The sequence below is a fragment of the Petaurus breviceps genome, unplaced genomic scaffold (genome assembly GCF_028583685.1).
Source record: "Petaurus breviceps papuanus isolate PSGF00001 unplaced genomic scaffold, PetGlider_PUasm1.0 81, whole genome shotgun sequence".
Classification (NCBI taxonomy): Eukaryota; Metazoa; Chordata; class Mammalia; order Diprotodontia; family Petauridae; genus Petaurus; species Petaurus breviceps.
The window spans coordinates 1,635-16,139 of record NW_027186546.1 but is presented as its reverse complement, the minus strand read 5'-3'; the positions used below and the strand labels follow the sequence as shown (position 1 = coordinate 16,139).

The window sequence follows — 14,505 nt, the reverse complement described above, 5'->3', positions numbered from 1 at the left end:
GTCTGTCTGTCTGTCTGTCTGTCTGTCTGTCTGTCTGTCTGTCTGTCCATCTGTCTGTCTGTCTGTCTGTCTATGTATCTATCTGTCTTTCTGTCTCTCCTCTAATGAGCTTCCCATAATGCAGCACCCCATGGCCACATTCTGGTTACCAGAACCTGATGGGATTCGCTATCTATTCAACCACTGCTCACAACCAGCTTTTCTATCAACCTAGGCTTTTAAACTAATAAAACAGGAAAAACAGACTTGTGAGTCCACTCTCCTGGCACTACTTCAGCGTAAGGAAGCAAACTAGGAAAGAACAAAGGGTTATTAGCAACTTGACCCCTGATTGAACTCAGATGCCCTAGGCCTCGTGAGGCTTGTATCAAAGCACTGGATCTGGGATTTTGGAAGGGAACTATAGCTAAGAAATCTTTGGCAGCTATTGCATCCCATCGTAGAAAAGGGAAAGCCTTCTGCTTGAGGGTGTGAAATGTCAAACACAGCAGCCTGCTGGCTCCCTGGCCATTTTCTCTCTCTTTGAGTATCTCAGTTGAAATCTTCACTCCTATCATTTCTTTTGTGAGCCTTCCTACCCCGAAGTGTCTCAAATGTCCTCTTCCAATAAGAGTCTGCTTTGCTCCTTATAGGCTTGTTTGGGGGTGTAGGTCCCAAAGACAACATGGCTCCTCTGTATGTACACGATCATGACATGAAGGACAGTATGGTACAGTATAGTGGGTGAAGTCTGGACCTTTAATCCAAAAGCCCAGGTTCAAGTCCCCATTATGAAATTTAACTGTGTGACTGATCGAATCCCTTCACTACTCAGCTTCAAAATGCTCATTTGTATAATGGAGGCTGTACACAACCTTCCTGGTTATAAGGAAAGCACTTTGTAAACCATGGCATGCTAATTAGTGGATACTGTTACTATAAAGAATTGCTGACAATCAGCTATTGCTGATTCTAATCACACATGGATTATCTCCAAAACTTAATTTTGTCTTCATCTTACACCTCTAGCGACAAAGCTTGCCTCCAGTAACTACTCACAACATGATTGATGATTCCACTGATCCTATCCTCAGTACCATTCGGCGGATTGGACTTTTCAACAGTCGTACAGACAGAGTCAAGGTAGTTCTGATTTATGTTTCAGAAAATTAAATTCCCACTTACAGATCTTTACTATAGGACATAGATGAGAAGCTCAGGTTATAACAGTATAACCTCATTTCACCAAAATGTTTGAACAATGGGGTGTTTGGGTTAAACTGAATTTAAAATTTTCACTTGTTAAAAAATGTGTTTAATTTCTTGCTAAAATAAACTGGTCTGCTTTTTAATGGAGTAGTAGAATGTGATAAACATTATTAACTCATTGCAGAATTTAAAATCTCTTAAAGATCAGAATTCTAAAAAGTTCTCAGTGTATGATAAAAGTCAAACAGAGGAAATTGCATTGGATCTAGACAAATCTTCTGGCACATCCTCTAAAGATTGTTTTACGAAGTAAATCTTTATAGCATGCTTTGTCATCACTTGTTTATTTATTTTGCTCTTTTTTTGGACTGGGGCCTATGATTTCATTTGCAAACGAAACTACTAGACTAGACATCAAGATACCCAGATTCATATCCTGGTTTGGCCACAAACTAACATGACTTTGGGCAAGTCATTTAATCTCTTTGGAGTTCAGTTTCCCAATATTAAAAATTAAGATAAAAGGATAGGTGATTGATAAGGTCTCTTTTACTACTCTTTGACTCTAGGATCTAGAATCTATACCTGAAAGATTTAACATATTATCACTTTTTTTTCTATTTGTTCTGTCCTTTTATTTTGCTGGAAGATCTGGACTTACTTTGTATGTGCATGGTTCTAGTTTTCCCATACTCCTAGATGGAATATGGGCTTTCCCCAACTAGATTTTTAGTGGTCAGTTCCCCCCCCCCCCCACACAAATTAACAAGCATTTATTAAGCACCTTCAGTCTTTGGAACTAGAAACACAGAGACAAAGATGAAACAGTTACTAGTCTTAATGACCTTACATTTTATCAGGAGAGACAATTTCTATACTTTAGGTTGACAATTGAACTTCAGTCACAGTGTTATGCCAAAAAGCTGATAACTCTGCAATTGTCAGTCAGTCAATAAGCATTGATTAAGTGCCTTCTGTACACCAAACATGGTTCTAAGTACTGGGAATACAAAAAAAGGCAAAAACAGTATTTGCTCTCAAGGATGTCACAGTCAAGAGAGAGAACCTGCAAATTATATACAAACAAGCTATCTCTACACAGGAAAAGTTGGAAATAATCGGTAGAAGGAAGGTATATGGTTTATTAATTTGGAACCTAGCATAATGCCATGAACATAATAGATGTTTAATGTCTGCTGAATTAAATGGAATGCTTTAACAAATTCCACAAATAGTCCTATCTGAACCTTAAGTAAAAATTGGCTTTTATTCTTTACATTGATAATAATCTAGAGCCCTATTGGGAGTAAATACCAATCAATTTAATCTTTTATACCTTCCATAAAAATGAATGCTACTGAATTAAAATAATCTATAAGAAGCTTTTGTTAAGGGACTGCTATGTCCTAGGCACTGTTTAGTGCTGGAGTTACAAAGACAAAATTGAGACAGTCCTTGCCCTCAAGATTATGTTCTAGCAAGGGAGAGGACATGTATGTATAATGTGAATATGTACAAAATATATACAATATGAACATAAAGCTAAGTGAACTACGATCATGGAGCAGGTGGCTCTTAAACCAAGTCTTAAAGAAAACAAAGGATTCTAAGAGGTCCAGGTGAGGAGGGAGTATATTGCAAATGGAATGCCACATGTGAGGAACAGCTAGAAGGCCAGACTGGCTGAACAACTGAAGACAAGAAGGGAAATAGTAAATAGCAAGGCTAGAAAGATAAGGGGAGGCCTTGCTGTAAAAACCTCTAAAAGTCAAAGAGGATTTTGACACTGTATTTGATCATAGATACCTTTATGCTTTAACTTCCTTTCTTTTTCTCACGTGACTAGGTGATTTTACATCCAGAATTCCTTTCCTCAACCAGTCCATTATTACCTATGGATTATGAAGAGTTTGTCAGAGGCTGTCATCTTGGAGTATTTCCATCATATTATGAACCCTGGGGTTATACTCCAGGTTAGTATTATGTATAAAGATGTGTGTGTGTGTAAGCACATACTTGCGAGCATTTGCACACACAGGTGGTTGTGTGTGTTGAGAGCGTAGTGTCACATAATTTAGGTATTAGTTGACTTTCCTTAACTTTTTTAAAATCAATGTTGCAAGGAATGGCTTGCTGGTTAGGATATATTGAGTGGGATATATTCAGAAATTAAGGTAATATAAAAACAAAAGGTAGCAATCAGTATTGGATTTATAGTCAACTTTCAGTGGATTTGTGGGTTTAAGAAAGAGAACAGGATTGACCTGGAACTGAGGGCAGAGGGAAAAAGACAGGTCTGTCCCAGAGGTAAGTACAAGAGCAAAATATGAATTTGTGAGGAAGTATGTGGATATATTTCTAAAGGTGTGTGTGTGTGTGTGTGTGTGTGTGTGTGTGTGTATGGAAGTTGGGAATTCCTACTGGCCAGCATGCATTCATCTTCAGTGTCCTATTATGTAATGTACATATATCAGATTAGGTAATATAGTTATCCCTTCCACATCATGATTTTTCCTATCATGGTTTCTGATATATAGTGGGTTGACATAAGAAAGTAAATGGAATTTTGGGGGAGTTTTGAGGAAGCTGCAGATGACACATAAGGCCAGAAGACAACAGAAGAAAAGTTTAAAAACTCAGAAATGCATAAAATATATGTAGCGTATTGTATAATATAAACACATTTTATCTTTTAATGCCATGATAATTCAGACTTCTCTGGTACAAAGGGAGGGACAAAAAGTTTTACATGGATTTTCCAGATATCAGGATGCCATACCCCTACAATCCCACAATGTAGAAGGTATAATTGTTTTTTTACTATTTTATGCATTTCTATTCTCATCCATTACTACAAAAAATGGGACATTGACCATAAATAATAATAATAACTCATATTTAGATAGTGCTTTAAGATTTACAGAGTATTTTACATGCATTACCTTTTAATCCTCCCAACTCCCAAAAAGTAAATACTTTAATTATTCCCTTTAAGATGAGGAAACAGGCAGAGAGAAGTACAGGGTCACATTGCTATTAAGTGTCTGAGGCAGGATTTGAAATTAGGAATTCCTTGCTCCAAGTGCAATCCACTTATCCATTGATGTACCAGCTTGCTTCCTCTAGGGAGTCTTAGCTTTTTTTGTGGGTCATGGACCCTTTTGCAGTCTAGAGAAGCCTATGGATCCCTTTTCAAAATAATGTTTTTTAAAAACAAAGTAAAACACAGAGGATTACTAAGGAAACCAACTATATCGAAATACAGCTCAATATTGAAATACAGCCATGTGTTGTTGGTTTTTTTTTTTAAGTTTATAGATCACAGGTTGAGAACCCCTTTTCTACATGCAGACATATGCACACATCCTTTTCAGTCTCTTGGTATTCTCATTAAAAAAAAGTGATAGGAACAAAAAAGGAGTAAACAATTGTTTACATTATTCCCTAAAATAACTCCCAGAGTGTATACTTTTAAATGTAACATAGTGGTATGATACAATAAGCATATTGTATAACCATTCAGGAATTCCTCTTTTCCACAACTTATTCTCAATAGCATTACCTCATTTGTTTCTCATGGATCCAGTAGCAATGTTACCTTTATCACCAAGATGGCTCAGTTTTTAGCTGGATATATGATGCCTAATTGACAAGAAAAATTACTTTCATATCTAAAGCAAAGAAAATATTGACTTTTTTTGTCTGATAGTTAACTGGAAATGTACCTCTTCACTTGTTTAGAAGTAATTTCATTTCTTATTTTAAAGGAAGACATTTCAGAGAAAATAATCAGTTTTAAAATCAATGGCAAAAGAACTAATGTGTCTTTGTGATGCATAATCCTTGTGATATTATTAATTCTAGACCCAGCTAAGGCAAATTAGGGTAGCTGGATGGCACAACAGATAGATAGAGTGCCAGGCCTGGAGTCAGGAAGACTCATCTTCCTGAATTCAAATCTGGCCCCAGACACTTACTAGCTGTGTGACCCACCCTGTTTGCCCCAGTTTCTTCATCTGTAAAAAGAGTTGGAGATAGAAATGGCAAACCACTCTGGCACCTTTGTCAAGAAAAGTCCAATGGAGAATCAAACATGGCTGAAATGACTAAACAACAACAACACAAAGACTGATAAAAGGAAGGCAGAGGTCGGAGAACTATGTATCAGGTTTGATTACAACAATGAAGAACTTTCAAAATCTTCAGAAACTCAATTGTAGCACAAAGTGAATGCGAGTGTCCAAAGAAGTATAAAATACAGAGTGAAAGAAAGTGTTGGATTTTTGCAATAGAGAAAGTAAGTATTGGTCTATATAGATGGATGTAGAATATAATCTCAATAAGTTTTCTTCTAAGAAGCAAGTTAATCAGGATTTTTAAAAAGCAAAAAAAAAAAAAGTCCTCTCGATTCTTGAAGGAAGAATGAAGAGAGGAGAGTAAAGAGGCTTACTGAGATGTAGGACAAGGTAGCCTATTCAACTGACTTTCTGTCCCCAAAAGAAGTCAGAGTCCTATGCACCATTGATTAGTTAATTTAGCTTTAGTAAGTTCAGTTTCATTTCTGAGTAGTTGGTATTGGCCATGAAGTCAGTTACTCACTATTGAACACTCCACATAATCTCTTAAAGCAGTTTGCAATATCTTAATTCCCTCTAATTTATGTTAACATATTATCTGCTAACATGTTTTGCCTTTTCATTTATCATAGAATCCCTAATATTTCTTGAGATTAATCATTGAATATTAAGGAAAAATGTAACTGACTAAAAGTCATCCTTTAAATAATATATTCTTATGACTTGAGAATTTGAGTGTGAACATATATTTAAATTAATTTTATTATCATTTATCTTGCATGTATAGGCTCTCTTAGCCCTATTCTGTGTTATGCTTAGGAATACATAATAAAATCAAGAGCCTGATTTTGATGAATGTATCATCTAATATTTTGTAGACCATGTAGACAGAAAGTATATCTATCTATGTGTATGTGTATATATGTGCATATTTGTACACACATGCACACATGTGCATATATACTGAGAGACAGAGAGCTATCTAAGTGTTTTAAATTTAGAGGTAATAGAAAGGCTAACCTTCTTCCTCTCTCATCTAACTCTACCACCAAATTAAACAGTATGTTGTCATTTGCCATCTGGTTAATTCTGGAGTTTTACAATTCATTTCTAATATAAATATTAACAAATATTATATTGTATTGACCACTTTTTTTTCATGCAGAAGCTATACATACTTCAAAATCCCTAATTTTTAACTGTGCTGTGTAATCTGTCCCAGGAAAGTCAGAAACATTAATTAATTAATCTTAGTACCTAAAGCTCAACCATTTCCCCTCTTTTTTTTTAATTTGAAGGGAAGTACATTTTCCCAAAAACCTAAGACCCTAAGAAATTTAATTGTCTGATAAGCCAGGAAACCATTATAAATCCTACCTTAGTTGAAATGAACTGTGAGCCTATCATATAAATAATTCATAAGTTCTTAAAACTGGAAAACATAACCTACAACTAGTAAAAAAATAATTTGTTCAACAATGAGCTGAGGCTTTTTACAAGCTTCTTTAATGGTAAAGATGAAGATGGTTTGATATTTATTGTTTTGGGTTAAAACTTTGATTTCTATTAAAATACTAATTTTATTTTTTCAGAGATAGGGTAACACTTTATGTCTTAAGAATATTTTACAGTTTAAATGTAAAAAAATTATTAAACTTTTTTTCTGGCTTTGATTGGGAGAAAAGGGAAAGAGCTGACATCCATTGGTGCCTGTGGATGGGGAAGGGAGGCAGCAAGGGACAGAAACGGGGAATATTAAAGATATACTTTGCCTGATTCACAAATTTAAGATAAGGTCTCTATAAGGTACAAATAAGCAAAAGTATTTCAGGTGAAGGAAAATGTCAAACACCTTTCCCACCTGGAATAGAAAATTTTGGCAGTAGATAGATGGAAACTATGGCCTATTTTCTTTACAAAATAATTCTGCTCTAAGTATAAAGTAGAACCTTTCTCCCTGCCTATTGACAGCTGAATGCACTGTGATGGGCATTCCAAGTGTGACGACAAACCTCTCTGGCTTTGGCTGTTTCATGCAAGAACATGTAACTGACCCAGCTGCTTATGGTAAGATTTTTACCACTCATTTAAACCTAGATCAAGATGGATTAAAAAATGGGCACATATACATTTATGTGATGAGATCACTATCCATCCATCTATCTATCTATCTGTCCGTCTATCTATCTATCTATCTATCTATCTATCTATCTATCTATCTGTCTGTCTTTCCATCCATTTATCCATATATTAATATCTATCATCTATCTATGCATCTCTCTCTATCATCTCCCTCAATATCTGTCTCTTTCTCTCTGTCTTTGTCTTTCTCTGTCTGCCTCTGTCTCTCTCTCCATATATGCATATATACAGTCTATAAGGCTGACCTGTTTTTTGTCTTATATCTGATTCTATAAAACTAACAATATATTTAATTAATATTTATATTCTTGGCTTAAATGAAAGTTAGATTCAAATCTATGGCTATGGGTAAAGACAAGATTTTAAACCTTAATGATATGTCCCAATACCCCAAACAGGTCATTATCACTAGGATAGGCAGAGCAAGGTAGTAGAAAGTCAGAGGATGTGAGCTGAAAATCTTGGTGCTGCCACTCACTAGCAGTAAACTTTAAGAAAACAATGGTACTTAGTCTCCTCCATAAAATAAAGGAGACTAGATGATCTCTGAGGTACCTTCCAGCTCTAAATCCTATGGTCCTTCAGTTCATGGATCAGTTCCTTTACTTTCCGTGTATCTATTTTGCCCTCTACTGTTCAGAATAAGTATTATTATAACCAAAGTGTGGGGGTGAGTAAATTAATAAGCATGCATCATTTCTACCCAAAGAAATAACTGACTTTACCCATGATTTAACCTTTAAATAGATTTTTATGAGGCTTGTAGACCTTTTCTTTTTCTTTTTTCTTTTTCTTCAGGAGGGAGGCTCTAAGGCAGAGGTTCCTAACCTTTTGTACTAATCAAAACATTTTTGAAAACAAGTTCATGAACCCCAAATTAAGAACTCCTGCTCTAAAGAATAAATGTTCTAGACAAGAGCAGCTTACCTTCTTGTTAGCTCACATTAAATTGGGTTACAAGTTATATATTTTAAATTTATATATACATTTGTATATATATATATACATTATAGTCACCCATGTGTTATATAAATGTGTTCACCCGTTAAATAGGCACCCCACTAACAGTGAAAAAGACCTTTTTGACAACCATACAATTATACAAGTTTGGTTATCTGCTTCTCTTAATATCCAAAGATGTTGTGAGATGAGGTGCAAGAATTGTATTAATTCACCATACTGTTGGCATGATATCATGCCAAAATGACTTTTTAAAAAAGTGAATAAAATCAATGTATGTAAAAAAGTCAGGCCATATCTAAGTGACCTAGCCTCAAATAAAGCTATAAAATAACATTCAGGCTCTGACCATACACAGCCATTTCTTTCTCCTTTAACATTTTATGAATGTAGTACTGTTGTCAGACACATTCTGCCACACTAATGCAGTATTCCAAGACCCCCACCCTATCAGTTCTTTACTTTTAACAAAGTAACTAGTTAGAAGGAGGTCATGGAGAAAGTAGAGGATCATAGGGAAAAGGGTGGGTTCTAGGCAAGGAAGAAAATGGTGGTAATCTAAGGGAAGAAGGAAGGAAGAGAATAATAATAAACAGGGTATAAAGGGAAGAAGGAAAAAGAACAATAGGAAAGAAAGCAGAAAGAAAAGTTATGTAACAAAAAAAACTGAAATTTTACCAGTGTTTTGGCCTTTATGCCCTTCAGGTATTTACATTGTTGATAGGAGGTTCTGCTCACCAGATGAGTCCTGCAATCAGCTTACTCAGTTTCTCTATGGATTCTGCAAACAGTCTCGTCGCCAGAGAATTATCCAGAGGAACAGAACTGAAAGACTATCTGATCTTCTGGACTGGAAATACTTAGGCAGGGTAAGTGAACCTTAGAGTCTGAACTAGATTTAGGCTGTCAGGGCCTTACCCCATGCACAAAAGTGGTGCAGAGTCAGCCTCCTGACCAACCCACTCTCTTGCCTGGTCCCTAAGCTACCAACATGTCAGGGTCCCAGGTTCTACCTCCATGCTGGGCTACACTGTCCCCATTGCACCACCTCTCCAGGTGAGCTGTGCCTCATGAGATGTCAAGAATGAACATGGGATCAGTGTGGATCTGTGAGGAATATGCATCATGAGTGGTGAAGGAGGCAGACTCTGGCTGCCATCATTACTGCACAACTAACTCAGTTTTAATTCTCCCTAGCTTTTATCCTCTCTGACCTTCCTTCCCTCCTTTATTGGAATCTTCCTTTATTGTTAACAAACTCCCCTTAACCCTAGATCTCTTCCTTTCACATTCTTTCTGTCTTTCTCTGAAACCTAGATTTCCCCTGAAGACAAACTATCTCTTGGCACTTTCTCTAAAGGTCATGCTCCCTTTGTCACATGTTCTGACAACATAGGTCCAGGAGAGGGAGTCTGGGTACTCCTTTTTCTCCATTCCACTTTCAGTCTCTTTCTCTATCAGCATAACTCAGCAGACACTTCATTTCTTTTAAAATTCACTTCATTCTTCCCAGATCTTTGTTGCTGTCATCTCTGGAACTCCAGGTGTCAGTAAGTCTCTCTCCTCCCAATTAAATTCAGTACTTGGCTCATAGTATTTTTTTTCTATGCTGACCCCTGCTCAATGCCTTCCTTTAAACACTTTGACATCTGAATTCCTCAGCTCCTATGACCTCTTTCTTTGGTCTTCCTAAACCATGTATAGAAGTGGTCAATACTTAGGCCAGTGTTTCCAAATTTTATATAACAATACCTCCCTTTTCCAGGTGCAAGTGATTTCTTTTTTCTATTGGAGTTCATTCTTGACTTTCTTAATGTTCCTTCTGAGTTTGAATTGTTTGGTATCTCTCTTAAAAATAAAGTTGGACATATATATATATTTTGTAAATATTCATTCTTTAAGTATTCAACTTTTGGCATAACATTGAATGTAGTAGGTTTTTTTGTAATTTTAAGTTTTTTCTATTTTTAAAAAACTGACAATTTTTCTTTTAAATTCAGGGAGCAATAGAAAGTCATAGAAGAGTTTTGAATGGGGCCAGAGGTAAACTCATCAGATCTGTCTTTTAAAAATATCAATGTGAAAGCTGTTTATATAATGGATTAGAGGTTAGAGATTGGGGGGAGGGAGATCAATGAGGATGTAGTCACAATAGTCCAAATGAGAAGTGATGAGGACCCGCACTAGGATAAAGGCTATGTTAATGTAAAGGAGGGAGAGGACTGAACACAAATTTAGATACCAAAGAGTAAGTATAGATAAGATTTGAAAACTGATTATGTATGAGGTTTGAGGGAAAACAAAGTGTTAAGGATGATTCTTAAGATTACAGACCTGGGCAATTTTTATAAGTGTGGTGCCATCAGCAGAAACAGGGAATTTCACAGAAGAGATAGGTTTAAACGGAAATATAAAATGTTATATTTTGTACATGTTGAAAGGAGAGGCTTACAGGTCATTCAGGTGAAGATGTCCAGCAAGCAGAAGAACAGATTTCTCAGTACAAGCCAACAGTATAATACAGTAATCAAAAAGGTTAATGCAATCTCACATTAAGAAAAGAGTCTTGGGGGTGGCTAGGTGATGCAGTGAATAGGTAGTCAGTGAACTGATTCCACTGGCCCTGGAGTCAGGAGGACCTGAGTTCAAAACCAGCCTCAGACACTTAACACTTACTAGCCGTGTGACCTTGGGTAAGTCACTTGACCCCAACTGCCTTCCAAAAAGCAGAAAAAAAAGGCATTTTTTTTCCCAGGAATAAATAACTGATGATCACAGTATTATCTACAAGGGTCAATCTATAACTGGGATATCACAGTCAGTTCTGGGTGCTTCCAATTTGGCAAAGATAATGATGAACAAGATAGTGTTTAAAGAAGGGCAGCCAAGATGCCCATGTAATATTACTAGAGAAAAGAAGACAGGGAAATTATGATAGCTTTCTTTAAGTATCTCTTTATGAAGAAAACAGCAGCAGAATAAGAGTTGAGTAGTTCTACCTTCATATCTCACTTACTTTGCTCTGTCTTGAGTAGTTGCCCTATCCCTTTTGAGATCTTTCTCTTGCCTCCAACATAACCTTTGAAAAAAATTCCTTTTTACTATCTTTAGCATGCACTGCTGGTTTTAGCTCTTTTTGGGCACTTTTGTAACCCTGCCACTACACTTACAGAGGATGGTACTACTCTTTTATGGTCATTTTCTTTGGCCTGCCTTTACTTTTATCTTCCAAAAAGATCTTTTAAAATTTTGAGCTAATAAGTGAGTTCCCCACTGAGCCATACCAGTCTTTAAGTGTCTTGAATGCAGGGACTCTTTAATTTTTCTCTTTGTATCCCCAGCAGCTGGTCTAGTGCCTGGCATTTAATAAACGCTTCTTGACTGATTGATTTAAATAGTCCCCCCTGCTCCTTTTTGCTCTTGAGTGACTTCTGCAAAAACTTACAACATTGGATCTTGCCTTTTTCTGAATACTTTGAAATTGGCTTTCCCAACATTTTAAATGCATACTAGACTATTGTTCTCTATCGTGATAAGACTTAGTAGACACTCTCCCCCAGGGTTCCTTTCATTTGTATTTCTCTCAACAAGGTATTGAACTGGTCAAAATCAGGTCAAGAATAACGTTTTTCCCCCTATATTTTGTAACTTGTGTCCATGCCTTGACTTCTATCTGTTTGACTTATCTTCCTCTGAGCCTTGGGTGAAGACTGGCAAAGAGATTTATGATGATCCTGGGATACACAGGAGAGAGATTGCCCATTGTCCCTCCCTGGAAGTTTTGGGGAATTCACAGTTGCAATATAAAGAGAAAGCTATATGATAGGATAGAGGGACACAAGATCTATATATGGGCATACAGAATTGGTTGCTTCTTTTTTCTCTCTAACCTTGAAGAACGGTATATCCTGATTGGCAAGCAAAATATGTTTGCATTGGGACTATGGAGCTTTCATAGTTAGACCAGATTGTGATCTGTCAATCACTATATTGGTTAGTGAATGAGAGTGCCAGGGATAAGCTCTGTGAAGGTTATGACCCTGGAGCAAGGAGGAAAAAGAGTAACTATGATAAGAGGAGATCTTGAACACTGAAATTCCCAGAAATTTAATTCAATCAGGATGGTGAGCTAAGAAGGGAGATTGGTCCTGAATGCACAGATATATACCCTTTCCTTTATTCCTTTCCAAGAACTGCAGATGTAGGTGATGTAGGAATTTCTCCAACCACACCCAAAGATCTGGTAGGGTAAGTGGGAGGAGGCTTATTAGATGGCTAGAGACAAATGACTCCAGGAAGGAAAATGTGATCCATTTCCTTTTCTTTTTTATTAAATAAACTCTTATGATCACAGTATACTAAGTAAAACTAAGTCTGGTGGATGTGGGTTGTGAACCAGTAGAAATGAGTCCAGGAATGAGATAAGATCTATAAAACTTATTTTAGACCATGGTTCTCCACCTGGGTTATACTACCAGGTGGTATGAGAAATTTATCAAGGGGTATGAAGAATTAGGATAAATAACTATGCCACACTATTAAAACTAATTAATTTCTTTTTATTTCTTATGTGTATATGCATGGCAAATGCTAGGATTTCTGTCCTTTTATATTAAACAGTGGTACAGGAAAGTTTACTGAAAACCAAGAAGTAAAGGGATTGAAAGTTATGGAATTCCTAGTATGGAGCATAGATTATATAGTTTTACATTTTGAGTGATATGCTATTTCATCCAATAAATAAATTCTGATGCTGGCCAGTACTTCTGCTTGAAGCCATGGTGGAAGCTGGCTAAGCAGGGTAATAACAAGCTTTCATGAAGACTAATATTCCAGGAAGACTGACAAAAACTTAGACTCTAGACCTATGTAGAGAGCCACCTGGTGGGCAACTCAAGATCTTGCATTCTTTTATTAGGTAAAAAAAGCCTTTGCTTTTTTAAGGAAGGCAGCACCTGAGCAAATGTGTACTATTTGCAGTGCCACAAGTATCACAGAAGTGAAAGAAGAGTTAAATGTTTATTTAGAAAATGTTTCAAGACTCAGAAACCTATGGAAAACATATAAAGATATATTTCTTAAAAAAAATGTAAAATTGTTTTTCTATTATAGTACTATATGCATGCCAGACACCTAACACTAAGCAGAGCTTTTCCAGATAAATTTCATGCTGAATCTTCACCACCACCAACGGTAAGGAAAAAATATGTATTATATATAATATATTATTATACATTTATAAAATTATTATTTATATATTTGTAATATAAATGTATATGTAACTTCTTTTTCATAGGAAACTCTACTAGTAGCATATAAATATTGACAAAATCAATAAACAATACTTCTCTACATTCAAATCAAAGCAGATGGAAAGAGAATGAATATTAATACAGATGACTGTGTGGGCAAGAAAATGGGACTGGATGGAATCAAGGGTAGGGGCAGAGGTTTTGCTGGTGAGGGAAAAGGATACTTCTTTGTAAGAGACTAGAATAAAGGTGTAGAGAATGCTGATTAATGTCTCTCACCTGGTAGATAGACGGACCTCTTATTTTCTCTGAACAATCTGGGGAAAATCTTATGTTTGAAACCCCTAGATGATAAGTATGCCTGCCCCAGGTAGAGAAGAATTAAAAGCTTAGCTTGGTCTCTGGTAGGAATAGACAGGGCAGGACTGGTTAAAGATAAATTTTCTGGGAATCAGGACGAGTTCATCATTGGCATCTAGGGACCAACGTAGCTGAAGTCTGGCTAGCTTCCTCCCCTCTACAATGATCCAAGACAATTACAAAGGATTTGTGATGAAAAAAAAAATGTTGTCCTCTTCCAGAGAGAACTGATGAAGTGCACAATGAAGTATAATTTTCTCATTTTCTTTATTTTTTCTTGCTTTTTACGATATGGCTATTAAATAAATAGGTACTACATGATTTCACATATAATCGATACTGTATTGCTTGCATTCTCGGTGGGCAAGGGAGGGAGAGGGAGAGAATTTGGAACTCAATTTTTAAAAAATGTTAAAAATAAATAATTTTAAAAGGGAATAAAAGAAGAAAAGTTTAGTTCCAAATTCACTTTCAGGTTCTAAATACACAAAACATAAAAATTTTTATGAACAGATTAATGAACACAA

At 36.1% G+C, this 14,505-nt stretch overlaps 1 protein-coding gene across 1 annotated transcript in view; it reads left to right on the top strand.

Moving 5' to 3' along the window:
- Window positions 1–13,559, top strand: part of LOC138176086 (glycogen [starch] synthase, liver) — a gene marked incomplete at its 3' end in the record, with an annotated part of 53,144 nt that extends 39,585 nt beyond the window's left edge. The window contains exons 11-15 of the mRNA XM_069106816.1: window positions 1,009–1,122; window positions 3,035–3,161; window positions 7,236–7,331; window positions 9,072–9,235; window positions 13,479–13,559. Of these exons, the coding sequence (XP_068962917.1) occupies window positions 1,009–1,122; window positions 3,035–3,161; window positions 7,236–7,331; window positions 9,072–9,235; window positions 13,479–13,559 (582 nt within the window). The remainder of the gene's footprint in view (window positions 1–1,008; window positions 1,123–3,034; window positions 3,162–7,235; window positions 7,332–9,071; window positions 9,236–13,478) is intronic.
- Between the last annotated feature and the right edge of the window lie 946 nt (window positions 13,560–14,505).